This window comes from Geotrypetes seraphini, chromosome 12, assembly GCF_902459505.1.
Source record: "Geotrypetes seraphini chromosome 12, aGeoSer1.1, whole genome shotgun sequence".
Classification (NCBI taxonomy): domain Eukaryota; kingdom Metazoa; phylum Chordata; class Amphibia; order Gymnophiona; family Dermophiidae; genus Geotrypetes; species Geotrypetes seraphini.
Window position 1 is genome coordinate 2543637 of NC_047095.1, and position 27394 is coordinate 2571030.

Consider the following 27394-nt stretch of genomic DNA (forward strand, 5'->3'; position numbering starts at 1 on the left):
AGGTTGGAATCTTTGTATTGTCAGAGAATCAATTTGATTCACAATCCTTTGGTTTTCATTTCAATTTATTGGCAATTTATAATGTTTTAATGATTACATTCAATTTAATGAATTTAGGAAGAATTTGATTCAGTTACACAATATATTTTAAATGTATTATTCACATAACGTCAAATGTATCCTGAGTAAAAAAAAAAAGATAAACTTCTTAAAACTGTTAACTGTGTCAAGACTCGGTGTGTATTCCCAAAGAGTCTATACATGTTTTTTTGTAAAATTTACAATCAAATTAGAAAATAGTTAAATCATTACATTTCTAATAATATGATGTAAAGAAAACAAAAGAGCTTACAATTAAACTAACCGTTTTTATTGGAAATTCCAGATTGGAATACAACAGGGCCATGTAAAGTCCCTTTTTTAAATAACATCTTTAAATAATATTTAAATAACTTAGAAAGTGTCTTAACTGCAAACTAAAAACACTGCTTCATGTAAACATATGCATTGGGCATGCTCTGAAAAAAATTAATGTGATTTTTGTTGTTGCATGCATGCTGATAACTTGTCAATCCTTGGCTCATAGTGCGTTAATTTCAGAGCAACACATGCAGCACTCATGTCATCTGTTAATCTGTTTCTAGCATCAGATTTTATATGATTCAAAGCCGAAAACAGCTGCTCACAAGCATAGGATGACCCAAACAAAGTAAGAAGAGCAATCCCAAGTGCTTTCATGGACTTAAAATTGTCTGGCAGAGAATTCCACACTTTTAAGATTTCATTTTCAGAACTGCTAGCAGTGATTTCATTTGTCACCCTTTCACACTCAATACATTCAAGAGCCGCACGCAGGTCATTGAATTTACTTTTCCAGATAGAGCTTTCTTGAAATTCCAGTAGCTCCATTTCCAAATTTTGAATATCCAACCACTGTAAGCAGGAAAGATCAAGATCTTCAAATGTGGACTTTTCTGGGGAAGTTATAAATGAAAGAGTTGTCTCCATCTTACGGAACTGAGAAAATCTTTTACTAAAATTCTCCTTTGCTTCGGCTACAATGGTGGAATATGCTTTGTGGATTTCCTAGTGTTTTTTTATGACTGTCCACAAATGTTGTAGAATTATCCAAATGTATTTTTAGGTTGGGAAAATATTTTAGCTGTCCACTCTCAAGGTCTTTTTCAAAAACATGCAATTTTCTCTCAAAAGCTTTAATGTCACTAAACATGCTTTCTGCTGTTTTTCCCATGCCTTGTAATTTTTTGTTTAGTACATTAAAGTGGTTAGTAAAATCTGTAAAGAACATGAGGTTGGTAAGCCAGGCCATGTTGGTGAGTTGAGGATAGTCTTCCCCCTTTTCGTTCATAAATAGCCTAACTTCTTCCAAGCAGGCCACAAATCTCTCTAACACTCGTCCTCTGCTCAGCCACCGGACATTATTGTACATGAGTAAAGTGTTATATTGTGCCTGAACCTCATCAAGAAGGGCTTGAAATTGTCGAAAATTAAGAGCACGCGCCATGATGAAGTTCACCATTTTTGTTACATCTTTGAGAACATCGTCAAGTTTTTTGCTGCTTTCTTTGGCGCAGAGAGCCTCTTGATGTATTATGCAGTGAAATTGAATCAGTGGATGTTTTGCTTCCTTAGCAAAGAAATGAATGAATCCTGATGTTATCCCCACCATGCTAGGTGCTCCATCGCTAGTAACTGAAACCACTTTTTCTGGACTTATGTCTAGTGATGAAAAAGCCTCCATCACAGCATTGTGGATATCTATCCCTTGTGTTCTTCCAGGCAAAGACAGCAGTTTTACCAGCTCTTCTCTCATAATGTCACCAGTAGCATAACGCAAAATGAGTGCTAGTCTTGCATGATTAGTAATATCTGTACTTTCATCCAAGCACATGGAGTAGAAGGGTGCTTTATGTAAGTCGCAAGTAAGCTGTTGACTAACATCAGCAGCCATTCGCAGAACCCTATCTTTTGCAGTATTTCTGCTTAGCGGCATCTCAGAGATGCGCTGCACAATTTTATCCTTGTTTTGGAAATCATGGAAGAGTGAATTACTCCCAGCCAAAATTGCCTTTTTGATAAAATCTCCATCAGAGAGGGGCTTACCATGTTTTGCCATGCACAGTGAAATTTGAAAGCTGGCAACTGTAAGATGATTAGTTTTTGAAAGATAGTTGCTAAAACTAAGAGACTGGGAGTGATATTTCTTTAATTTTCCTACAAGGAACTCTTTTCTTTGAGCTAAACCAAGTTCAGCAACACTGTTATGGTTGGTCTCAAAGTGACGTTTGACACTTGATGTGCGAGGCACAACACTTTCATTACACATAATACACAATGCTTTCCCACTGCGTTCAATCACTCCATATGTCTCTGTCCAGGCCTCTTGGAATGGTCTTCCACTATCTGTTTTTGCTTTTTTTGCTGTACTCATTTTCTTTGTTCAAGACTTCAAGTCTACAAAAAGATAAAATTTGTATAATAAAAAAAATCTAATGAAGTGCTGTATACAAATCCATCCCCATAAAAAAATATGTGATTGGGGAATTTTACTAATTGTAGACATCCGTTTTGGTCAAAAAATATACTGTCCGGGTGAAAACCGGACTTGTGCAACCTGAGTGTATGGGAAAAGAACTTTTATTTTTCATTATTGGAGCCTTTGTTATTTTATTATGATGTTTACAAAAGCACTGTGAAGGGCCACATATACACTTTACTGTTTTTTGCTATATTGCGTTTTCCATAAGGTACAGCGCAGAGGATTAGTGTGTTGGTTGTTCACAGAGAGCCCAGCCCTCTTCTCAGCTTACTGAACTTCTCTATGCAATCATCATAAGCAGCTTTTTTATTTCCTCGAATTTAGCATGTCCCCCATGGAAGATACAGAGGTTTTTACAGAGGAGCACATTAGACACATTAACATCCCCCCATATCCTCACCTCTCTAGCATGGGAGCACTAGGAACTGTTCCTGATTACAGATGTCACATGTGGAGTCACATGTTCCTGTGACAGACTCAGTGTGAAGCTTCTCTTCCTCCCCCCACTTCCCCCTCACACACTGCCTGGCTCATAGGATACTAAGGGGAAGACAGGCAGGCTAAACATCCACTCACAGGACTGCAGCCAGCACAGGAGGATGGGCCGCGGCCCACCGGGACAATGCCCGGTCCTCCCAATGGCCAGTCCGGCCCTGTTGCCAGGTGAGCTGCAAAGCAGACACCGGCACACTCGCCTCCCGCCGCGCCGCATATCTTAATTGCGGACTAGAGAGTTGCGCAGGGACAGAAATCCCACCTGTCCCCGCCAAAGTCTCACCCGTCCCCGTGAGGAATCCCACCCGACCCCGTGAGGAATCCCTCCATCCCCACCCGTCCCCGCGAGGAATCCCCTCTGTCCCCACCCGTCCCCGTGAGGAATCCCCTCCGTCTCCGCCCGTCCCTATAAACTTCAGAAATAGTTATTTCATTTAATTATGCTACTGAATTAAAGGCTCTGGTAGAAACCCATTTACAAATAAGCAAAAAGACTTTATTAATTTGGAAATATTAATTGGGAAGAATACACACTTTGTAAACGGGTTTCTACCAGAGCCTCTTTTGTTTATAAATTTTTATCAACACAACTAATATACTACTTTATCCTGAAGCAAAAAAAAAAAAAAGAAAAAAAGAAATAGAATTCTTTTCCTACATTTGTTGCCTGGTTTCTGCTTTCCTCATGTTCTCATTCAGTTCCTTCCATCCACTGTCTCTCTTCCTTCTGCGTCTTCCATTTGCTCTCTTACTGTGCCTCTCCATTTCTCCCCCCCCTTCCAAATTGGTCTGGCACCCATCTTCTTCCCTCTGCTCCCCCCATAGTCTGGCATCTCTGTCTTCTTTCCTGCCAGCATCTTCTCCCCACTCTCTCTTCCCCATTTCCTTTCAGCGTCCTTCTCCTTCCCCCCCCCATCTTCCCCATGTCCTTTCAGCGTCCTTCTCCACCCCCCATCTTCCCCATGTCCTTTCAGCATCCTTCTCCCCCCCCGTCTTCCCCATGGCCTTTCAGCGTCCTTCTCCACCCCCCCCATCTTCCCCATGTCCTTTCAGCGTCCTTCTCCCCCCCGTCTTCCCCATGTCCTTTCAGCGTCCTTCTCCCCCTTCTGTCTTCCACAAATGCTTTCAGTGTCCTTCCCCCCACCCCGTCTTCCCCATGGCCTTTCAGCGTCCTTCTCCACCCCTTTGTCTTCCCCAGTGCTTTCAGCGTCCTTCTCCCCCCTCCTTCTCTCCCGCCCCGGGTGCAGCACAGCCGGCCAGGTCCCCTTACTTTTGTGGGGCTTCCCCGACCGACAAACCGACAACAGCCCCGGTCTGACAACCCTCCCTGCCCTTAACCGCGAATCTAAATTTCCTTCTTACAGCTGCTGTAAGAAGGTAATTTAGATTCGCGGTTAAGGGCAGGGAGGTTTGTCGGACCAGGGCTGTTGTCGGTCGGTCGGGTTAGCGCCACAAAAGTAAGGGGACCTGGCCGGCTGTGCTGCACCCGGGGCGGGGTGGACCACCCACTCCCTTGGTAGCCACTCGAGCCGCGAGGCTACTCCTCCTTACCTACCCTGCCTGCAGCACAGAGCCGAACGGAAGTCTTCCCGACGTCAGCGCTGACGTCGGAGGGAGGGCTTTGTTTAAGCCCTCCCTCCTCTCCGACGTCAGCGCTGACTTCGGGAAGACTTCCGTTCGGCTCTGTGCTGCAAACAGAGCAGGTAGGGAGAAAAGCCGCGCGACTTAGTACATCCAGCCCCGCAGGAACCCCGCGACCCTCGGAGGCGTCCCCACGGGATTCCCGCGACCCTAGGGGGCGTCCCGTGCAGCTCTCTATTGCGGACCTTCCCGCGTGCCAGCTGGCACGCGTGCCATAGGTTCACCATCGCTGATCTAGGCATACTGTTTGTAACAAGCCATCATTCTAAGTATGTTTATGTCCTATTTTAAGGGGAGGGGGTTAAGTTCTTTTAGCATGTTATTTCATTAATTCAGAGTTCGGTGTTACAATATATTGTTCTTGGTTTTTAGTTTACACATTATTTATTCTTTTCTATGACATGTTCACATCGCAATTTTACTCAAAAGTATAACTAGGTATCCATATTTCCATTCAAGTTTCATCACAGTGCTCTGGTTTTGGCTCCAGTATTTATCGCTTCCATCCACCAGGTCTGGCTATCCGTTACCGTCTCATATTTTAAAGACTCACTCGTTACAATTAGCAGTGAGGAGGAGTCACGTGATGTGCTGAGTGGGGAGAGACGTGCTCTGCTCGAGCTTCATGGCCCCGGGACTCCTTATCCCCTGCTTAACATCTCCTAGCGCCTTCCTTATCGAAACTGCCTTCGGTGGGGTGCATGGACAAATTTGTGCAGCCCTGCAGCCCGGTCATGAGCGGAAAAATCGACGCACAGCGTGAAGGAAAGGGGGCCGCGAATGTCCCAGCCTGTCTCCAAGATGGCGGCGGTGGAGTCAGGCCCCGCATTACCTCTATCGGAGGTGCACACTGAAGCGCTGTCAGCATATGTGGTGTGAGCCTTGGATGCCCGCTTTGAGCAGCTGTTGGGCCAATTAACCTCCCCGGAGACGCTGTTAACCGAAACCACCAGGCACACCGGGGAATTGGAGCAGTGAGTGGCGTTGGTCGAGGACGCGCATACTGCATCAGTGGCAGACCTCGTAGCGCTTAAAGCACAGCTCCAGTATCAGACCGACAAGCTTGAAGATCTTGAGAACCGCTCTAGAAGGGACAACTTGGCGTCTTGTTGGCCTCCCTGAAACGGTCTCCGACTCTCACCTGATATCTACCCTGGAGACCTGGCTGCAGGCTGAGTTCCCGCTGCCGGCTGGTGTGGGGCCTCTGCGCCTTGATCGGGCACATCGGCTGGGCCAACGCATGGAGGATCACACACACGCTCGGGTCACCATCCTTAAAATCCACAACTCTGCTCATAAGACAGAATTGATGCAGCACTATAAATTGAAACGCAACACTCATCTATGATGGCACTCCAGTTCGACTTTTTCAGGACTACTCCCCTGCGTTACAGGAGCGGAGGAGGCGTTTCTCCCGAGTGTGCTCCGCGCTCTTTAAGTGTAAGCACTGTTTCATGCTGCTCTATCCGGCAACTTTGAAGATCTGGACGGCCGCTGAGTGGAAGAATTTTACCACAGCGGGGCGCAGGTCTATTTGGATGCTCTCCCTGGAGAGTCTGGACCCTCGTCGCTCCTTGATTTTTTTTCAGGACCTGTGGATGGTGCTGGAGGCCTTCTGGTACCTTTTTTTTGGTGACTGGTTGCTAGCCTTCTGCTAGCCCTGCATCCCTCTTTGCCGTCCGGGACTTGGTCCCCGAGATCCCTGCAGTTGTCTGCTTCCCCAGTATGCTGAGGCCTTATGTGGGGGTCTGGGGGATTGTTGGCCTGGACGCTGGCTTCAGCTGGTTTGACTCTGTGAGAGGTGATGCAGGACCTTGACTGAGCCTGGGCTTCCTTCTTATCTTGCATTCGGGTTTTCTGGGCATTTTCGGTTTGTTATTGTTTCTTTTGATCGGTTTGGACATGGGGGGGGGTGTGTTTGTATGGTTGAGAGTGCCTGGGGTTTGTTGTTGGGGAGGATTGTATGACTGTGGGGGGGGGGGGGGGACTATGGATCACTTGTTGGGTGCCTGAGAGATATGGTAACCCATTAGTAGTTTGTTAATGGCTTTGGGTCCTTGGTTCCCCTCTCTCGTGGGCCAGTGTGAGTGGAGTAGTATATGACTGCGAGTGTGAAGTGCTTGGGCGGAGCGTGGATGGATATCTTCTTCCGACTGACAGTGGTTTACTGGAGGGGGGGGGAATCTGGGGGCCCTGATCTCATCATTCGTGACTCCATCGCTCCGGCCTGTGCGGCAGGATGGGGGTGACTGTTGGTCTTGGGGAATAACATAAGAAGCGCCATCTCCGGATGAGACCTTCGGTCCATCTAGTCCGGCGATCCGCACACGCGGAGGCCCTACCAGGTGTAAACCTAGCGTAATTTTTAGTCACCTATATCCTTCTATGCCTCATAAGAACATAAGACATAAGACATAAGAAGTTGCCTCCGCTGGGTCAGACCAGAGGTCCATCGCACCCAGCAGTCCGCACCCGCGGCGGCCCAGCAGGTCTATGACCTGTCCGGTGTTCCTTGTCATAGCCCTATGATCCCCCTTTTTCTTCTATCTATACTCTTCCTAACTCTACTTTTATCTGTACCCCTATTCCTAACCTATCTCTACTTTTATCTGTACCCCTCAATCCCCCTATCGTTCAGGAATTTAGCCAATCCTTCTTTGAATCCCTGTAGCGTGCTCTGCCCTATCACAACCTCCGGGAGCGCGTTCCATATGTCCACCACTCTCTGGGTGAAGAAGAACTTCCTGGCATTGGTTCTAAACTTGTCCCCTTTCAGTTTCTCCGAGTGCCCCCTTGTGCTTGCGATTCCCCGTAGTCTGAAGAATCTGTCCCTGTCTACCTTCTCTATGCATTTCATGATTTTGAAGGTTTCTATCATGTCTCCTCTAAGTCTCCGCTTTTCCAGGGAGAAGAGCCCCAGCCTTTCTAACCTATCAGTGTATGAAAGGTTTTCCATACCTCTTATCATTTTCGTTGCTCTCCTCTGGACCCTCTCAAGTATCGCCATGTCCTTCTTGAGGTACGGCGACCAATACTGGACACAGTATTGCAGGGGCACCATTGCATGATACAGCAGCATGATGACTTCCTCCGTCCTGGTTGCGATACCCTTCTTAATGATACCCAACATTCTGTTTGCTTTCTTAGAGGCTGTTGCACACTGTGCCGATGATTTCATTGTTGTATCCACTAGCACACCCAAGTCCTTCTCAAGGTTACTTTCTCCTAGCAAGGATCCCCCCATTGTGTAGCTGAACATTGGGTTTTTTTCCCTATGTGCATGACCTTGCATTTCTCTATATTAAAGCACATTTGCCACTTTTTTGCCAACTCTTCCAGTTTCTTTAGGTCCCTTTGCAGGTCTTCACATTCTTCCACGGTTCTGACCCTGCTGCAGAGTTTGGTGTCATCCGCAAATTTGATAACTTCACACTTCGTCCCTGTTTCCAGGTCGTTTATGAATATATTGAATGTAGGGGGGATTGGGAGGGAGAGTGTGGGGTTGGGGGGGGGGGGCGTGGGTTTGGGTAGGTGGAGTGGGACAGTCCTCCTTGGGTTTTTCTTTTTGGGTGTGCATTGCTGGGCTTTTATATTTCCTATATTTCAGTTTCATCAGAAGGTACTGTTTGGCAATTGTGGCGCTTGGGGAGGCTGGGCTCCAGGGGCTTTTTTCTGCTCTTTTCCTTGTTTTGAGCTATTCTCCTTACTTACCTTGTAGATGAGTACCCCTTTTAGGCTCACTTCCTGGAATGTAGAGGGTATCACTTCCCTGATTAAGCGCTCCAAAATCTCAACTGCTTTACAACTTTATCACTCTGATGTTGCTTGTTTGCAAGAAACCCGTCTGACAGATGCTGAACATCTTAAGTTACGTAGATCCTGGGTGGGGAGGTTTATTTTGCATCCTTATCAGGGCACCATGGGGGTGTAGCAGTGTTAGTTCGTAAGTCCTCGCCTCTTGGAATACAGGTCTTGGATAAGTCATTGGATGGGCGTTACCTTTTTCTTCGTCTTACATTGGGAAATTGGAGCTATTTGTTATTGGTAGTCTATGGCCCGAATTCATTGGAATCTTCCTTTTTACGGAAGTTGGTGCATCTCCATTCGCGTTACTCGGGAGATCCTCTCTTGTTGGTGGGAGATTTCAATTTGGTTTGTGATCTGGATTGTGACAAGTCTGCCTCTGGTGTGACACCACTTGGAGCTACAGGCTACTTTCTGATTTTTGTGATACTATGTCTGTGGTGGATCCTTGGCACCTTCTCCACCCGGAGACCCGGGACTTTACTCATCTTTCCCGTGCACATAACACCTGGTCTAGGATCGACTACATTTTTGTGTCTTCGGTTCCGTTTTCTTTAGTTGTGATAGCGGAGCATTTCTGACCATGGCCCGATCTGGCTTGATATCCATTTGGATACGGAGTACACTCGATCTCCCTCGTGGCGTTTCCCTTTTTATCTTGAGCGCGATGCTGAGTTTCGCCGATTTCTTCAGGCCCAATGGGATGACTATGTGACTAACAATGCACAACATCAGGATGATCCAGTTTTGTTTTGGGAAGCTGCCAAGTTGGTACTTAGAGGCCAAATTATTTCTTTTCTTTGTGTTCGAAATAAACATATCCATCACAGTATTCTTACGAGCTGCTAAGAAGGCTTTTGCCTCTGCCCCTTCGGAGTCCACGAGGGAGAGCTACCTCTCTACTCAGGGAGCCCTTAACTCTCTACTTCATTTTCGCTATCAGCGCTGGGCAGCGTACTATAAATAATAATAATTTTATTCTTATATACCGCCAAAGCCATATAAGTTCGAGGCGGTTTACAGCAAGATAAGATAAGAAGATAAGAAGTTATCCATTCTTTTTATTCTTTTTTGTCCCTTCATACAGTGGCAGACCGCCCCGGGTGTCAGCCCTAGAGGGGTACACAACCGGCTGGATCCAGAACCTTCCGAGCTGCTCTAAATGGCACCTGCACCTCAGCGCGGTTGCCGTACTTATTCTGAAGCAGAGTCGGCAGCCGCACTGAAGTGCAGGAAGATCCCGCGATGACTGCATTTGCCACCTCTGCCTCCGGAAGATGTAAGTGATGTCGGAAGGGGTGGACCGGCAGCTACAGTCATTGCGGAACCTTGCCGCATCTGCCAGCTCACCCCCTCCAACGTCACTTAGATCTTGCAGAAGCAACAGAAGCAGTCATCATGGGACCTTGCTGGTTTGGAGGGAGAGAGGAAAATAGAAGGGTGGTGGAGGGAGAGAAAGGGGGCAGATGCTGATGAAATTGGTGTGCAGGGAAAGGAGAGAGAGACATAAGGGGGAAGAATACTGGATGGAATTGGGTTGGAGGGAAAGAAAGGGGGCAGAGCTGATGGAAGTGGGGGGAAGGGAGAGGAGAGAGTGAAATACCAGACCACGGGGGTGTGGGAGAGGGAAGGGAAGAGGAGAGGATGCTAGAATAATAGGGGTGAAGGGAGAGATGGAAGGGGAATACAAGGAGAGAAGATGCCATATAGAAGGGGCAGAGAGAGGGTAGACAGTGGATGAAAGGAAGAGAGTGAGCAGACTATCAGGAAAGCAGAAACCAGAGAAGACAATGTAGAAAAAAATTATATTTATTTTTTTACTTTAGGGGAGATGCATCGCTGTTTCTGTGGTGTTGCATTGTATGCAGAGTCCAGCTTCTTGGTGGTTCAATTTAACCTTTGTCTACGTTTTTCTATTTTATCCCCCCTTTTACAAAAATGTAGAATGTTTTTTAGCACCGGCCATGGTGGTAATGGCTCAGAATTCTGAGAGTGAGCTGTTACCACCATGGCTAAAAACCACATTACAGTTTTTGTAAAAGGGAGAGGGGCTAGTTTGTGATTACATATTCCATACTAGGCGAAGGTGTGTTCGAAAGACATGGTTTTCAATTAGGATTGATCTGTACTAGTCTGGCTTGTTTAGTTTTAAAATGGGTGTATGCAGTATGTAAGTGATGTGTGGATTGTTACTAAAAATCATGTTTTTCATACAGATGGGGGGGGGAGGTCAAAAAATGATGGGCCTTGGGTGTCACATATGCTAGGTACACCACTGCCTTCATAGTTTATATCTAATCCACAAGCTTGCTTTTAGGACCTACAGGGTATGTATCCCTTTGATTCATGAAAATTTCACTTCTCATGTTATCTTATCCATTCTTTTTATTATACAACTGCCCAGATAAGCATCATTCTTTGACGTGATTGGACCTTGAAAACTAACGGCAACAGTGTTCTCCCTAGAAATTTTTTCCAGCCTTGAAAAACATTTGTTGCATTTAGTGTGCCGGAGTTAAAAAAGTTTGAGAGACGCTGCTCTATACCATTTAAAAGAGGGCAAATATCTAATTATCCACTTCTAGAATTGGATACTTCTTAAATTTAATAAAAATATTATGGAACAAGTGTCAAACCTTAAGAAAGGCAGTCATATTGAGCACTGGAAAATAACTAATAATAATTAAGCTGCGATAGCGGTTTTACTGCGCACTTAGCTCACGCAGAATTGCCACACGTGCTAGACGCTAACGCCAGCATTGAGCTGGCGTTAGTTCTAGCCGTGTAGCGTAGCAATTCTGCACGCGCTAAAAACGCTATTGCAGCTTAGTAAAAGGAGCCCTTAATTTTCCCCACCACCAAATTTCCCCGTCCAGCTACTTTTTCATGCCACCCGGATGGAAAAATTTCTGGGGAGAACACTGCACTGCATCACCCTCAACCAGGGCCACACAAAATACTTCACAGGGCTGCATGCGGCCTTTGGGCCACAGGTTGGACACCCCTGGTTTATATATTTATCTTAAGAGTGAATTCACATAATTTGGTTTACTTATACTAGATAATTTGTCTGCATATTAAAAATTGTTTTGCCATTTACTTTGCTTGTGTCAAAAAAACCCTCTACAAATTAAAATATAAAACCAAAAAACTCCCTCCATTTAAGATAAATTCGATGAGGGAATTCAGTGAGAAACCAATTTAGAAACAAAACTTGCATACACCATCTTACATTTCCTCTTAAATTTATTGATTTTCTAGTGTTTACCCTATTCTTATAAGCAGAAGGAAAAAGATACTTATCGTTTATCTCTATAGCCAGTTACAAATCTTTGTTCAGGCTCTGGTAATCCACTGCCATGTATAATAGTACACAACTTCAGGTTGCAAAGTACAAGGGTTAACCCACTTCACTTCCTTGATAGTACCTTGTTCCACCCATGATGATCTTTGACATCATCAATTGAAAGGGCGATCATTCGAACACCACGCTTCTCAAATTCTGGGTACAGCTGTGCTGCTCGGCCAAGCTCCGTTGTACACACTGGAGTGTAGTCCCTAGGATGGGAAAAGAGGATTCCCCATCTGAAGAGAAAAAAAAACTCATGTGAGAGGGGGCCCAGCTCAGACACCACATGCAAGAATGCAAAAGCATAAATTGAGCAAATATTCTGTCTCTCAATAAGGGATTGAGAACAGGGCCCTGTATTCACTCAACTTATCTTTTCTACAACTTCTAGAGAAGGGATATTACCAGATATGCAAGGAGAAATGAACATTCCTACTACAGAGGCTTATTTGCAAGCCATTCACACATTCCCCCCCCTTCCACCAATGGAAAAAGAAAGTAGCATGTTAGTTTAAAAATATTCATCTTGCAATGAGCATTTTATAATTTATTTATTTGTAGGCAGACTGGAAGCCCCCACTAGGATATTCTAGTGAGATAGCTGCCCCACACTAGGATATTCTAGTGAGATAGCTGCCCCACACTGAACATTAACACTCCTACATTCTAGCCAGCCTATATGCTTTCTAAGGACTATGAACAGCCCATTTGTCACTAAACCCTAGCTGTAAAGAAGGGTGGTAAAAAAAAAAATAAAATAAAATAAAAAAATGTATCTCTTTTTGTTCTACTGTATGTCTGCCAACTGTTAATTGTGCCAAATTATAAGCCTTTTGGTGAACATGTAGAGGTTGCTGAACAAATTTTAATCTATAATAATAAAACCCTAAGCACGCATGCGCACTCCCACTTGCGTGTTCCATGATCAGTAGGTCCCTAGGGTTCAATTTTCCTGTAAGGCAGTTCGTTGTCGTCGCCCACCCTTCCCCCGGCACACCCGAACCCCCGTTGACCCTCCCACCACGAGACGACCACAAACCTCCCGGCTCCAACAGCGCCTGCAGCACTCCAAACACGCTGCCTCGCGGCCCTCCACCACCCTGATTTCCTCTGCCATGTCCCTGATGACATCATCAGAGACATGGCAGAGGAAATCAGGGCAGCAAAAGGCCCTCCAGCCATGCCGCCTCTCCTCCGTGTGAGAAAAAAAATGGTAGGAAGGCTGCCTACTCCTTCCAGACATGTCGACCCCTCCCCCCCGCATGAGAGAAAATAGGCAGGAGGGATGCCCACTTCCCTCCTGCCATGGCGTCTCTCCCTCCCCCCACATGAGAGAAAATAGGCAGGAGGGATGCCAACTGAGAGCCTCCCCCCCTCGAGCCATCCCCTCCTCCCTCCTCCCTCCCCCCCTAAAAAAAGGCAGGAGGGATGCCCACTTCCTCCTGCCACCGGATGCTCCCCTGACCCTCCCCAGTACCTTTTTATGAAGCTGGAGTGATGCACGGTCCCTCCTCCTTCAAGGCCCGCCAATCCAAAATTGTAGATTCTGCTTTTCATATGCTTACTGTGCTTTACTTAGCACAGTAATTTTACTTTAGATTTTCGCATGCTAAAAAAATTCTACATTAGGCGTTAAGATTAGTATGGTAAAGTCTGAACTAAACTGTTGCACTAGAACAGCAGCAACTTTTTTAGCTCTGGAATACTAAACAGAGCAAATGTTGCTCGCAGCACATTATAACAAATTATAAAATTGCAAAACCAACAAAAAATTAAATTTGAGAGCTATTTATTTAAAGTTCTTTAAGCTATGTATGGGTAATTGTAAGAACGGTGAAACTAAAGTAGATAGAAATGCTAATCAACGCGATGGAGGCGCTTGTTTGAACTGCAAATGAACTCAAAATGCAGCTCAATAGTCAACAAGCAAACATGCATTTTCATCATCCACCATCTGCAGTCGTCCTCTTTTTTTCAATTTAATTTCTGGCAGAGCTGAAAATCCAAGTTTGCAAATATAAGAAGATCCAAACGGTAACAAAGCCTCAAGTGCTTTGTTGCTTAAGTTAGGATAATTACTACATAAAAAATAAAACTACAAGTTTGCTGTTAAGTTTTCACATCAAAGAATGATGCTTTTCTGGGCAGTTGTATCCGTATTAGAGAGTTGTGCGGGGACAGAAATCCCATCCACCCCGTCCGTCCCCGCCAGGATCCTCTCCGTCTCCACCCATCCCCGCCAGGATCCTCTCTGTCCCCACCCATCCCCACCAGGAATTACCTCCATCCCTGCCCGTCCCCATAAAAAGCAGTAATTACTTCTGACAGGATCATCAATTCCACAGTTTCTTTTGTGTTTGCGCTGCTGTTTTCCTTGTGGAATCTCTTTGGTGGAACCCTTTTTTTTGTTTTCTGTTCAGGTAATTAACCTTATAAACCCCCTCTTTTACTAAGGCTGACATGTCCATTATATTATATAGACGAACCCTGCTTCCAAAGCCTTCCATTCCTGTGGGAGTCCCGTTGGCTAGAGGGGGGCCCCATGGGAGTCCCATGGATCAGAGGGGGGTCCCCATGGGAGTCCCATGGTTTAGGAGGGATTCCCGCAGGACCCCCCCCCCCCCCCACGGGATCCCCGCAATCCCCGTGCAGACCTCTAATCTGTATGCACATAGACACTCATAACATTGACAGACTCTTGCATATGCAACGTACATGCCATCTATTCTAATGTATACTTAAAGGGAATTTTTAGAAATGAAGTCAAATCCTGGAATCTTTTGTGGCACACCGCTGTGCCGTGGCACACAGTTTGAGAGACAATGTACTAAAGGCTACTGGAGCGTATTACATCAATGTTCACAAGCTGGCCCTGGAGTACCCATAGCTTGTCCAGTTTTCAAGATATCTATGTGCATAAAGATGTGCATGAAATGGACGTAGTGTATGCAAATCTGTGTCACGTATTAATTGTGGCTATCCTGAAAACTGGACCAATTAGGAAATACTTGAGGATCAGATTTAGAAACATTGGTCTGGGGCTGGTGCAAGGGTACTGGGCACCCTACATCAGTATTTCCCAAGTTGGTCCTAAAGTACTCCCCTTGTCAGTCAAGTTCTCAGGATATCCGCAATAGATGTGCATGAAATTGATTTGCACACACTGCCTCCATTATATGGGAATCTCTCGTGCATATTCATTGCAGATATCCTGAAAACCTTACTGGCAAAGAGGTATTCCAGGACCGGCTTCAGAAATACTGCTCTAGGTAAAACTTCAGTCTTATGCCTCTCCTCCCACTCAATCTTCAGGCCCTTAATCCGCTCTCTCTCTTCGACATCATGCTTTTAGATATTAAACTTTGATATGTTATCACATACACACAAATGAGGGCAAAATTAAAAAAAGAAAGTCATTCACACACTTCCTAATGATTAAAAAAGTAAGCATTGGTGGTTCTATGAATTTGTGTTACTGTCAGGATCAACTGTTTTGCTTTGACTGCAACTGTTTTTTGCTGCCCCTGACAACCAGCAAATCTTGCCTGATAGTTGGGTTGGGCCAGTCATGTACTAGTCTAGGTTAATCACCATATCACAAGCGGGCAATTGCTTCCATCACACCTACCTCCAACCCACTATCAACTAGAACCTTCTCACCTCTGATATGCAGGCCTCTGGGCTGGCAGGTCTCCACCTCAATTCAGGTTTTTTTACTGCTGGGATCTCATTCCAGCCAGTTTCAAGTGCAGATTGTTGGCAGGCTCAGCAGTTAGGATTATGACTACCATTGCCAAGAGCCAGACATCACTTTAGCCTCTCCCTTCCAGAGATTGGCCCATAATGCACACTAGAGGGCAATTGACAGGGCAGGGGGAAAAAAAAAAAATCTGCACTGCTGCAACCTGAAGAACTTCACATTTTCAATGCTATCAATTCGTACCTATTACAAACATTTACCCCCTCTTCTACTAAACTGTGCTCGTGATTTTAGCACAGGGAGCTGCGCTGAATGGCCCCTGCTGCTCATAGAGTTCTTATGAGCGTCGGGAACAGTGCAGGTCATTCAGCGCAGCTCCCTGCGCTAAAACCGCTAGCGCGGTTTAGTAGAAGAGGCCCTTAAAGTTTTATTAGGCATTTAAGTTGGTCCAATAGATATTGATTTGCAAGGAGTTCAGATTTCTTCCACATGCTGATTACTATTAAAGCTTAGCAGCAAATATATGACCATCTCTGGGGAGAAAGATGACTACCCCTCCCCCCCCCCTTTTTTTTTTTTTTTTTACAAAGCCGTGCTGCAAAGGGCCTGAAGCACTTTAAATCCCTATGGGCTTTAGGCTTCAGGGCAGTTAGTGCAGCGGCCCATACTAAATGGTTTCTTAAAAAGCCTTAAAATCACCAGACACAAAAACATTAGGTGTTAATGAATTCTGTTAGAGCAAACAGTTTGTAATATAACAGTCCAAATTCCTATCCTTTTATGTAAAAATAAAATAGTGTTGCAGAAGTTCAAACATGCAACTTTTTCAGACTGTTTATGGCCCCCATGATAAGAAAAATCAGCTACTCCAACATTTTAGATTTTGCTACTTTAGTCACCTTTTCACAGAGACGGTCACTTATTAACAGATTAAATACTTCCCTCAGGCTACAGTTTACAGCCCAAATGCACATTCATCCGTTAGCAGTTCATATTTTCTCTGTCCATCCTGCTTTTTATGAATACCCTCTCACGGGGCAAGGGTTAGTCAGAGAGCAAAACCGGCCTTTCTAGTTATCATTAATACCATCAAAGGGTAACCATGCCACAGCAAACTCCTCCAGTCCCCCTCCACAAATATATCTTAAGCCTTGCAAGACATGCTACACTATACATAATGGTGATAATCACAAGCCCTGCCCTAAAGATCTTACAAATTAAACACATAACCCGAACAAGGAGACAAAGTTACTTGCCCAGGGTCATAAAAGTGTGTCCATGGCAGATAATGCTGGCTAAGAGTATCCAATGCCCTAGGTCAGGCGTGTCCAACCTGCGGCCCCGGTCGGGAGCGATGCTGTGTTTTCCTCTGCTGCCCCCGGGTGTTTACCATCTTGCCGGCTCCCTCCTCTGTCTTGCTGCAAGCCACTCAAGCAGCTAAACTAGATAACCAAATCTCTAACCTACTGATAACGACACCAGACTACAAGACGTTCAGAAAAGAAATAAAAACTATACTCTTCAAGAAATTCCTGAAACAGCCATAACTTCAAACTTATCGTCCTTCCCGCCACACAGAAACTACATAAACTACTCTTTACCTCTCCAGAAAGGACAAATGTTCTTCCATTGTAACCCTCCGTTTTTTATTTATTTTGTAATCCACCTTGAACCGCAAGGTAATGGCAGAATATAAATCTCTAATGTAATGTTTTTGCGACCCCAGAAAAATTTTTTCAGCCAATGCGTCCCAGGGAAGCCAAAAGGTTGGACACCCCTGCCTTAGGTCATGGGTAGGCAATTCCGGTCCTCGAGAGCCAGAGCCAGGTCAGGTTTTCAGGATATCCACAATAAATATGTATGAGATATATTTGCATCTCAAGGAAGCAGTGCATGCAAATCCATCTCATACATATTCTTTGTGGATAGCCTGAAAACCTGACCTAGCTCTCGAGGACTGGAAGTGCCTACCCCTGCCCTAGGTGAACCTTCAGCTGCGCATCCCTTAACCCAAGAACATAATAAAACAAACTATCCCCAAAAAACTCCTCCCCCCAAAAAAAAACAAACAAAAAAAACCCCACTGCTTATGGAAGTGTTACTGGAACATACAAAAATACAGTACAGACATATAAAAAAGTGGAGAAAACCAGACCTCAATTCTCCAACTCCCTAACTCGCAATAAATCAATCAGAGCCCTTATTATATAGGTCTGTAAAAAAGCTCCACATCAAAATTATAAAGACTCACATTTTATGTCTCCCAAATATTGTTTCATGTCTATAATGTTACAATTCTGTATATTCCTGTAATGTTCACAGTATAACCTTTCCAAATTTAGATTATACTGTTAACTTTAAAGGAATATATAGAATTGTAACATTATAGACATGAAACAAGTTTCAAGTTTACTAAAAAAAAATTTTAAACCGCTTAATCAGGTTTCTAAGCGTACAATAAAATTACATAAAAACATATTAAAACTGGGGATACTGGATAAAATCCAAGTGTCATAATAAAGCACAGATAAGACGTATGGACCAACTTCAAACAATGGGAAAGTAGGGAAGAACTACAGTCGTTAAAGAAAAGTGCAACACAAAGGGAAAATACAATAGGTTAGGGTAAAAAATAATAATTTGATTTAATTTTTTTGTCCTTATTAGGACAGTAGTTATCCAAAAGCATCCTGGAACAAGAATGTTTTTAGTTTTGCTTTAAATTGTTTTATATCGGATTCACTGCACAAATAGTTAGGCAGCGAATTCCAAAGAGTAGGGGCAGTGATGGCAAAATTATTGGAGCGCAACGTATTAAATCAATTTTAGAGAAGGAATAAAGAGAAGATTCTGAGAGACAGATATAAATGTCATTTATCATTTTAATGTGGAGGTTTTTTTTTTTTTACAGGCCTATGATGAGAAGGGCTTTGATTTATTATAAGGTGGGGAGCTAGAGAACTGGGGTCTGTTTTTCTCCACTTTTATATATGTCTGCACTGTATTTTTGTATGTTCCAGAAACACTTCTATAAGCAATGAGTTTTTTTGGAAAATTTGATTTTGAAACTGCCTGGGTCCAAGTGTATACCAAGAACATAATTGTCATACTGAGCAAAACCAATGGTTCATCTAACCCAATTTCCCATTTCCAACAGTACCCAATCCAGGTCATAGTACCTGGCAGAAACTCAAATAGTAGCAACATTTCATGCTACCAATCCAGGACAAGCAGTGGTTTTCCCCCATGTCTGTCTCAATAACAGACTATGGACTTTTCCTCCAGGTACTCTTAAACTCAACTATGCTAACCACATCATCTGGCAATGACCTCCAGAGCTTAACTATTATTTGAGCAAAAAAGCAATGTTACTTACCGTAACAGTTGTTATCCAGGGACAGCAGGCAGCTATTCTCACTAGTGGGTGATGTCATCCGACAGAGCCCCGATACGGACATCTTGCAAGCATGTCTTGCTTGAAGAAACTCAGAAGTTTCGAGATGCCCGCACCGCGCATGCGCCAGTGCCTTCCCGCCCGATGGTCTGGGCGTGTCTCCTCAGTTCAGGTAGCTAGCAGAGAAGCCAACCCAGGGGAGGTGGGTGGGACGTGAGAATAGCTGCCTACTGTCCCTGGATAACAATTGTTACGGTAAGTAACATTGCTTTATCCCAGGACAAGCAGGCAGGTATTCTCACTAGTGGGTGACCTCCAAGCTAACCTCAATGGGATGGAGGGAGAGTTGGCAACTTAGGAGAATAAATTTTGTAACACAGTTTGGCCAAACTGTCCATCCCGTCTGGAGAAAGTATCCAGACAATAATGAGAGGTGAACGTATGAACCGAGGACCAAGTGGCAGCCCTACAAATCTCCTCAATCGGTGTCGATCTGAGGAAGGCTACAGAGGCTGCCATTGCTCTGACCTTATGGGCTGTGACCTTACAGGGAAGGGGTAATCCAGCCTGGGCATAGCAGAAAGAGATACAAGCCGCCATCCAGTTGGAGATGGTGCGCTTCGATACAGGTCGTCCCAACTTGTTTGGATCAAAGGAGACGAAAAGTTGAGGAGCAGTTCTGTGTGGTTTGGTGCGATCCAAGTAGAAAGCCAAAGCACGTTTACAGTCCAGAGTGTGAAGAGCTGATTCTCCAGGATGAGAATGAAGCTTTGGAAAGAACACTGGAAGCACAATGGATTGGTTGAGGTGAAATTCAGAGACCACTTTAGGCAGGAATTTCGGGTGAGTGCGGAGGACCACCTTGTCATGATGGAATACTGTGAAAGGTGGGTCCGCCACCAAGGCCTGAAGCTTACTGACCCTGCGAGCAGATGTGAGGGCCACCAGAAAAACCACTTTCCAAGTGAGAAATTTTAGTGGAGCCTTGCTCAGAGGCTCAAAAGGAGGTTTCATAAGCTGAGAAAGGACATTTAGATCCCAAACCACTGGAGGCGGTTTGAGAGGAGGATTGACATGAAAAAGTCCTTTCATAAATCTGGAAACCACAGGATGAGAAGAGAGAGGTTTCCCTTGTAGAGGCTGATGGAAAGCCGCAATAGCACTCAGGTGGACTCGTATAGATGTCGACTTGAGACCAGACTGAGACAGATGTAAAAGATAGTCCAAAACAGAGGATAGGGAGGCTCGCTGAGGCTCCTTAGAATTGGAAATACACCATGAAGAAAATCTAGTCCATTTTTGGGAGTAGCATTGACGAGTAGCAGGCTTCCTGGAAGCCTCCAAGACATCCCTCACCGCCTGGGAAAACTGGTGCGGAGTTACGTTGAGAGGAACCAAGCTGTCAGGTGGAGAGACTGCAGGTTGGGATGAAGCAGAGACCCCCTGATGCTGAGTAAGCAGTGAAGGAAACACTGGAAGTAGGTACGGTTCCCTGCTGCTGAGTTGAAGTAGAAGGGAGAACCAAGGTTGCCTGGGCCACCGAGGAGCTATCAGAATCATGGTGGCATGGTCAGACTTCAGCTTGACCAGAGTCTTTTGAATGAGAGGGAATGGCGGAAACGCATACAGAAAGCGATTCCTCCAATCCAGCAGAAAAGCATCTGCCTCGAGGCGATGAGGAGCGTAGATCCTGGAACAAAACTGAGGCAGCTTGAAATTGTGGGGAGCTGCAAAGAGGTCTATCTGAGGCGTTCCCCACTGAGCAAAGATCTGATGAAGGGGCTTGGAATGGAGTGTCCATTCGTGAGGCTGGAGAAGACGACTCAGTTTGTCCGCCAAGACATTGTCCCTCCCCTGAATGTAGACAGCTTTGAGGAAGGCGTTGTGGCGAACCGCCCAATCCCAGACTCTGAGAGCTTCCTGGCAGAGGGAGGCCGAGCCCGTGCCCCCCTGCTTGTTGACATAATACATGGCGACCTGATTGTCGGTGCGAATGAGGACCACCATGTCGTGAAGCAGATGTTGAAAAGCTTGAAGAGCATTGAAGATGGCTCTGAGCTTCAGAAGATTGATTTGATGGAGTCGGTCTGCACAGGTCCAGAATCCCTGAGTGCGAAGCCCATCCAGATGCACTCCCCAGGCATAGGTCGAGAAATCAGTTGCGAGAACCTTCTGGTGGGGAGGAGAATGAAACAGCAAACCTCTGGATAGATTCGAAGAGGTCATCCACCAGAGTAGAGACTGCCGAAGAGCAGGAGTGACTGTGATGTGTCGAGTCAACGGATCCAACACCTGAGTCCACTGAGATGCCAGGGTCCACTGAGGAATTCTGAGGTGGAGTCTGGCAAACGGCGTCACATGAACTGGCAAACGGCGTCACATGAACTGTAGAGGCCATGTGGCCCAGGAGGACCATCATGTGTCTCACTGAGATGGTCTGGCGAGAAGACACAGACTGGCAGAGATGAAGAAGAGCATCCATGCGCTGAGGAGGAAGGAATGCTCTGAGACGTACGGTATCCAGGACAGCCCCGATGAAGGGAAGAGACTGGGTCGGCTGTAGATGAGACTTGGGAAAGTTGATCTCGAATCCCAAACTCTGCAGGAACAGAATCGTTGACAGGGTGGCTGAGATGACCCCTGAGGCAGAGGGAGCCTTGATCAGCCAGTCATCGAGGTAGGGGAATACCTGAAGACCTTGGTTCCGGAGGGCCGCGGCCACCACCACCAGACATTTGGTGAAGACTCTGGGGGACGAAGACAGGCCGAATGGAAGCACTCGATACTGCAGATGGAGATGTCCCACCCGAAATCTGAGGAACTTGCGAGAGGCCGGATGAATGGGAATATGAGTGTAGGCCTCCTTGAGATCCAGAGAGCATAACCAGTCGTTCTGCTCGAGGAGGGGGTAGAGAGAAGCAAGTGTCAGCATGCGAAACCTCTCTTTGACTAGAATTTGTTGAGGACCCTGAGGTCCAAAATGGGTCGCAGGTCGCCCGTCTTCTTCGGAACAAGGAAGTACCGGGAATAAAACCCCTGGTTCAGTTGGTCCGTCGGGACCGGCTCCACGGCACGAAGCCGGAGCAAAGCCTGAGCTTCCTGAAGAAGAAGGGCGGTCTGAGTCAAGTTGGAAGGATACTCTCTTGGAGGGTGGTCCGGAGGGACCCGATGGAAATGAAGAGAGTATCCTTCCTTGATGATAGTAAGGACCCAGAGGTCGGTTGTTATGGCCTCCCAGCGATGATAAAAATGATGGAGGCGCCCTCCGATGGGAAAAACAGGGGGAGGCAGAACGAGGTTGGTTATGCCCTCGACGAGACAGTCAAAAAGGCTGAGTGGTCTTAGGGACAGCAGGCGACTGAGACTTAGGCTGACCCTTCTGGGGAGGCTGTCGCTTCGCCGGTTGCCTCGCAGGTGGAGTTTGCCTCGGCTGATAACGCCGCTGATAAATCAACGTCGGGCGAGACTGCTGAGGCTTAGGCTTCGGCTGAAGGATAGATTGGAAGGACTTTTCGTGGTCAGACAACTTCTTCGTGACAGTCTCGATGGATTCGTCAAAAAGATCCGCCCCAGCACACGGGACGTTCGCCAGGCGGTCCTGAAGATTCGGGTCCATATCAATGGTCCGCAACCAGGCCAACCAGCGCATCGCCACCGAGCAGGCCACCGCTCGGGCTGAGAGCTCGAACGCATCATAGGCAGATTGCATCAACTGAAGCCGAAGTTGGGACAGCAAAGCAACCACTTCCTCAAACTCAAACCTAGCCTGGGACTCGATGTATGGTGTGAACTTCCGAAGCACAGGTAGAAAAAATTCCAAGTAGGCTGCAAAGTGGAAATTGTAATTCAAGACTCGAGACGTCATCATCGAATTCTGATAGATGCGTCGACCAAACTTATCCATGGTTCTGCCCTCGCGGTCCGGAGGCACTGAAGCATAGACCTGGCCAGGATGAGACCGCTCGAGCGAGGATTCGACCAGGAGGGACTGGTGAGAAAGCTGAGGACCCTCGAAGCCTTTATGATGCACCGTGCGGTACCGCGCATCCAATTTGCTAGGGACTGCAGGGATAGAGTAAGGAGACTCGAAGCATCGCATGAAGGTCTGGTTGAGGAGCTTGTGCAGGGGAAGCCGCAAGGACTCTGCTGGAGGACGAGGCAAGTGCATGGTATCGAGGTACTCCTTGGAATATCGAGACCCAGCATCGAGAGTAATGTCCATGTCATCTGCCATCTGCCTGAGGAACGATGAAAAGGACAGTTGGTCCGCCGTCGCCGGTCTGCGAGACGGACTAGAAGAAGAAGAGGCTTCAGGCTCCAGAGAGGCCTGCGAGCAACAGGACGAGTAGAAAACCTCGGGGTCCTCGAACTCTGGGCCTGGAGGAGGAGACCCAGTCGAAGCAGCATACCCCAACTGAGGCAATTTCTTCTGAGGCGAGACGGTCGAGTGTCAAGAGGAATGCTTCGAAGAATGTCTGGATCGATGCCCCTCTCGATGCCTGGAAGAGGATCGAGCCCGTCTGTGAGAAACTGGGTCAGACGCCTCCAAGGAGCAGATCGGACTCGATGCCGTCGATCGCAGAGGCGGAAGAGTCGGCGCCTCCCCCGACACCGCCCAGGCTTGATAGGGGGTTCGGAAGAACTCTTCCTGCTTCCTGCTATGCCCAGGACTGGGTGGCCCCGAAGGTGGACGCCACACTGAGTCATGGGGCGGAGTAACCGGTTCCAAGGGAGGCAGGTCACTAAACGAGGCTTTCCTCGAGGGGATGGGCTCCAAGGGAGGAATATCACTAAGGGAGGCCCTCCTCGAGGGAATCGGTTCCAAAGGAGGCACAGCACTAACGGAGGACCTCCTCGAGGACCCGGACACCGCTCGCCGCTCCTCCTCACCGAGCAACGAGGTCGTGCGGCGAGGAGGAGGAGGAGGGGGCAGTCCGCCCCTCGAAGCCGAAGCTGGGAGGTCACCCTGGATGGTGGCAATCAGCCGAGGCCCCATGGTCTGCATGAGGTCCATGAACTGAGCCTCCAGAAGGGACCGCAACGAAGCCGATATGGAGGGATCCGCACCAAAAGGGGGCCCTTCCGCACGGTCTCCGCGCTCCTTCGGTGCTGCGTGCTTCTGCTTGCCAGTCTTCGGCACCTTGAGCACCACCGGTGGAACTGTAGGGGTCGATACCTGCTCCAAGGAGACGGAGGAAGGCACCGGCGTCGAAGCCGGGGCCGAAACCGGTGTGAACGATGCCGGTTTCAGGAGGCCCGAAGCAGCCGGGGAGGTAGAGGGCTTCGCTGAAGGAGTCGAAGCACCCGTCGATGTCGATGTCGAAGCTGCAGGATCCGATGAAGCTTCCATCTTGAACATGGACTCCCACAGTAGACAGCGGCGCTTAAACGCTCTCGCCATCAGAGTGGAGCAAGGCTGGCACGATTTCGGGAAGTGATCCGGTCCCAGACACTGTAAGCAGCGTCGATGAGGGTCCGTGAGCGAAATCGCACGCTGGCACTTGCTACACTTTTTAAAAACGGTAATCGGCCGGGACATAGGCCGGAAAAGCTCCGCCGCAAGGTCGAAGGCGCGGGGCCCCAGCCACGCGGCTGACCCGGTATCGGAATGAAAAATTTTTTATTTTTTTTTTTTTGAAAAAAGAAATCAAAGAAAGAAATAAATGCACAGGAGAGCCAAAAGAACTCAACCCGCGGCAAAACAGAAGGCAAAAAAAGAGATTCAATGGGCGCAAATTGAAGATAGACTTCTCAGCTCCGCGGAAGAAAAAGAACTGAGGAGACACGCCCGGACCATCGGGCGGGAAGGCACTGGTGCATGCGCGGTGCGGGCATCTCGAAACTTCTGAGTTTCTTCAAGCAAAACATGCTTGCAAGATGTCCGTATCGGGGCTCTGTCGGATGACATCACCCACTAGTGAGAATACCTGCCTGCTTGTCCTGGGATAATCATTTGTTCCTATTTGTTTTAAAAGTATTTCCATATAATTTGAGTGACCCCTGTTTTTTGCACTTTTTGAAAGTATGAAAATTCGATTCACTCTTACCCATTCTACATCACTCAAGATTTCGTAGACCTCAACCATATCCCCTCTCAACCTTATCTTTTTCAAGATGAAAAGCACCAACCTCTTTAGTCTTTCCTCATATGAGAGGATTTCTCTCTTATCATTTTGGTTGCTCGTTTGGACCTTTCCTAACTCTGCTATATCTTTTTTTGAGATATGGCAACTAGAACTGTGTGCAATATTTAAGGCAATAACCCACCATGGAGTGAAACAGAGGCATTATAATATTTGTGGTCCTATTTACCATCCCTTTCCTAGTAATGCCTAGGATCCTACTTGCTTTTTTTTGCCACACTGGGCAGAAAATGTCAGCATAATGTCTACAATGGCACCTAGATCCTTTCCATGGGTGCAGACTCCTAAGGTGGATCCTAACATAAGGTAAGTATGATTTGCATTATTCTTCCCAATGTGCATTACCTTGTCCACATTAAATTCTATCTGCTATTTGCATGCTCAGATCCAATTTTCTAAGGTCTTTCTGCAATTTTTCAGACGTCGTGTGTTTTGAAAACGTTGAATAAGTTGTCTCATCTGCAAATTTAGTTACCTCACTTGTTCCAATTTCTAGATCATTTATGATGACATTAAGTAGCACCAGTTCCAGTATAAATCCTTACAGCACTTCAATATTAGCCTCCACTGAGAGTGGCATTTTAAACCTACCCTCTATTTTCTGTCCAATAACCAATTCCTAATCCACATAGAACACTGCCTCTTTCTATAGTAATCCAGTATCTCTTTCCCTGTTTCTTGCTTCCCCCTCCATAGTGCCCAGTGTCTTTCTTGTTGCTTCCTTCTTAATTTCCCTTCACCCCCTCACAAGGGGCATTTTACCATTATTTTTCTGGGGTGACGCCACTGCCATTAATGTTTATAGGAGATGCATTGTATCCTCATCTGCACAAGCCTCAAACACTTACAATTTTAAAATGTTCCAGGCTTGTGCAGATGACAGAGCTTGCAGGGATGGGGCAGGACAAGAATGAAGATAGAGCCCATGGGGATAAGTTTGTCCCCATGTCATTCTCAGGACCTCAACAGGCTCCTGCCCCCTTCAAACTTCCTGCTTCAAATGGAGTAGGGCACATAGCCAAAATGCATATATGCTAACCACCATGTTGCCTCTGCAGATAAGCAGATAGGAGTGGAAAATGAGAGATTGGGGGGGGGGGGGTGAGGGGAGAGTTACAGGACAGATGGGGACCTTGAAGTTTCAGCACTGCCTTCAGCAGCCATCAAATAGACAGATTGGTATTGATGGCAGAAGAGCTGAACCTTGTTGTCGGTTATTCTTAGCCCATTTCACTTTTTTTTTCCCCTTAAAAACACTTCGCTCAACCTTCTTTGGGCTAAAACTAGAATAAGGGATTTTGGATGTAGCTCACACCATTTGCCATTGTTGATCAAACGAGCTACATTCAGACACAGTATGTATTTCACTGTTCCTGGAATGCTCAAAACCTAAGTTTGTACTTAAGGCAACCAAAGGTTAAGTGACTTGCTCAATCGGGAGATCCATGTTTTACCCAGCAGCACAATAACTAGTCAAATTTTCCTTTCCTTTTAAAACTTGTGATCGTTACGGGGGCCAAACGACCCGATTTAGTGCCAATTAACATTAAATCAAGACACATGCGTATGGGCGTAAGACGTATATAGCTAAGGAAAGGGCGTCTTAAGGGCTACTTATAGTTATACTGCCTACAGTTAAATTTAAGACTAGCAGCACGCCTGCCCATTTCACAATCCCCCTAGCAAATCCACCAAAAACTGGAAGCCAAGGTGCAGGTGCAAGAGCACAGCCGCAACCTACACAGGACATGCGACTCCCGAAGCCCGGAGAGAGCGTGGGGGGCGCAAGACCACGCAAGCGCAGCATCATTCTAGAACCATGAAAGCACAACCGGTAGCGGTAGCGCGAGCGTCCCTTGTTCCCCTCCCCATTGCTACGTACGAGTCGCCCAGGAATTCGTGGAACTTGATTCTGCCACAGGTGGTCTCCGCCTCGAAATTGGGCGCGATGTCCCCTAGCAAAAGGCCCGGCATGGCGACAGTAGCAGCGAAACGAAAAGAAAACGGTGCGGGGGCGGTGCCCCACGCCTTAAAACCAGAATGGACGGGGGGAAGGTGGAGCTTCAAACGGCATATGGGGGTGGGCACAAGCGCGGGAGTAGGTGACGTAAGCACAAGCGTTGGGGTTTTTTTTTTTTTTTTCTAAGTCGTTTCAAATGCAATGGATGTGGGGAAGAAACTGTACGTTGAGGTTTGAGGAACTTCTTTAGACTGTCTAGAAGCAAAGTTAATTTTCCGAAAATGTTACGAAACAGGACCGGTTTTGAAGGATAGGATGAAATTTATCCTTCCTTCTTTTATCAACCTG

General features: G+C 46.5%; 1 protein-coding gene across 1 annotated transcript in view; it reads right to left on the reverse strand.

Moving 5' to 3' along the window:
- The window catches only part of LOC117346417 (peroxiredoxin-6-like), an 84661-nt gene extending 57531 nt beyond the window's left edge, over nt 1-27130 (reverse strand). Inside the window, exons 1-2 of the mRNA XM_033915949.1 lie at nt 26969-27130; nt 11929-12085 (exon numbers count right to left, since the gene is read on the reverse strand). Coding sequence (XP_033771840.1) covers nt 11929-12085; nt 26969-27060 — 249 coding nt within the window. The 5' untranslated portion in view covers nt 27061-27130. The remainder of the gene's footprint in view (nt 1-11928; nt 12086-26968) is intronic.
- Nucleotides 27131-27394: the final 264 nt, after the last annotated feature.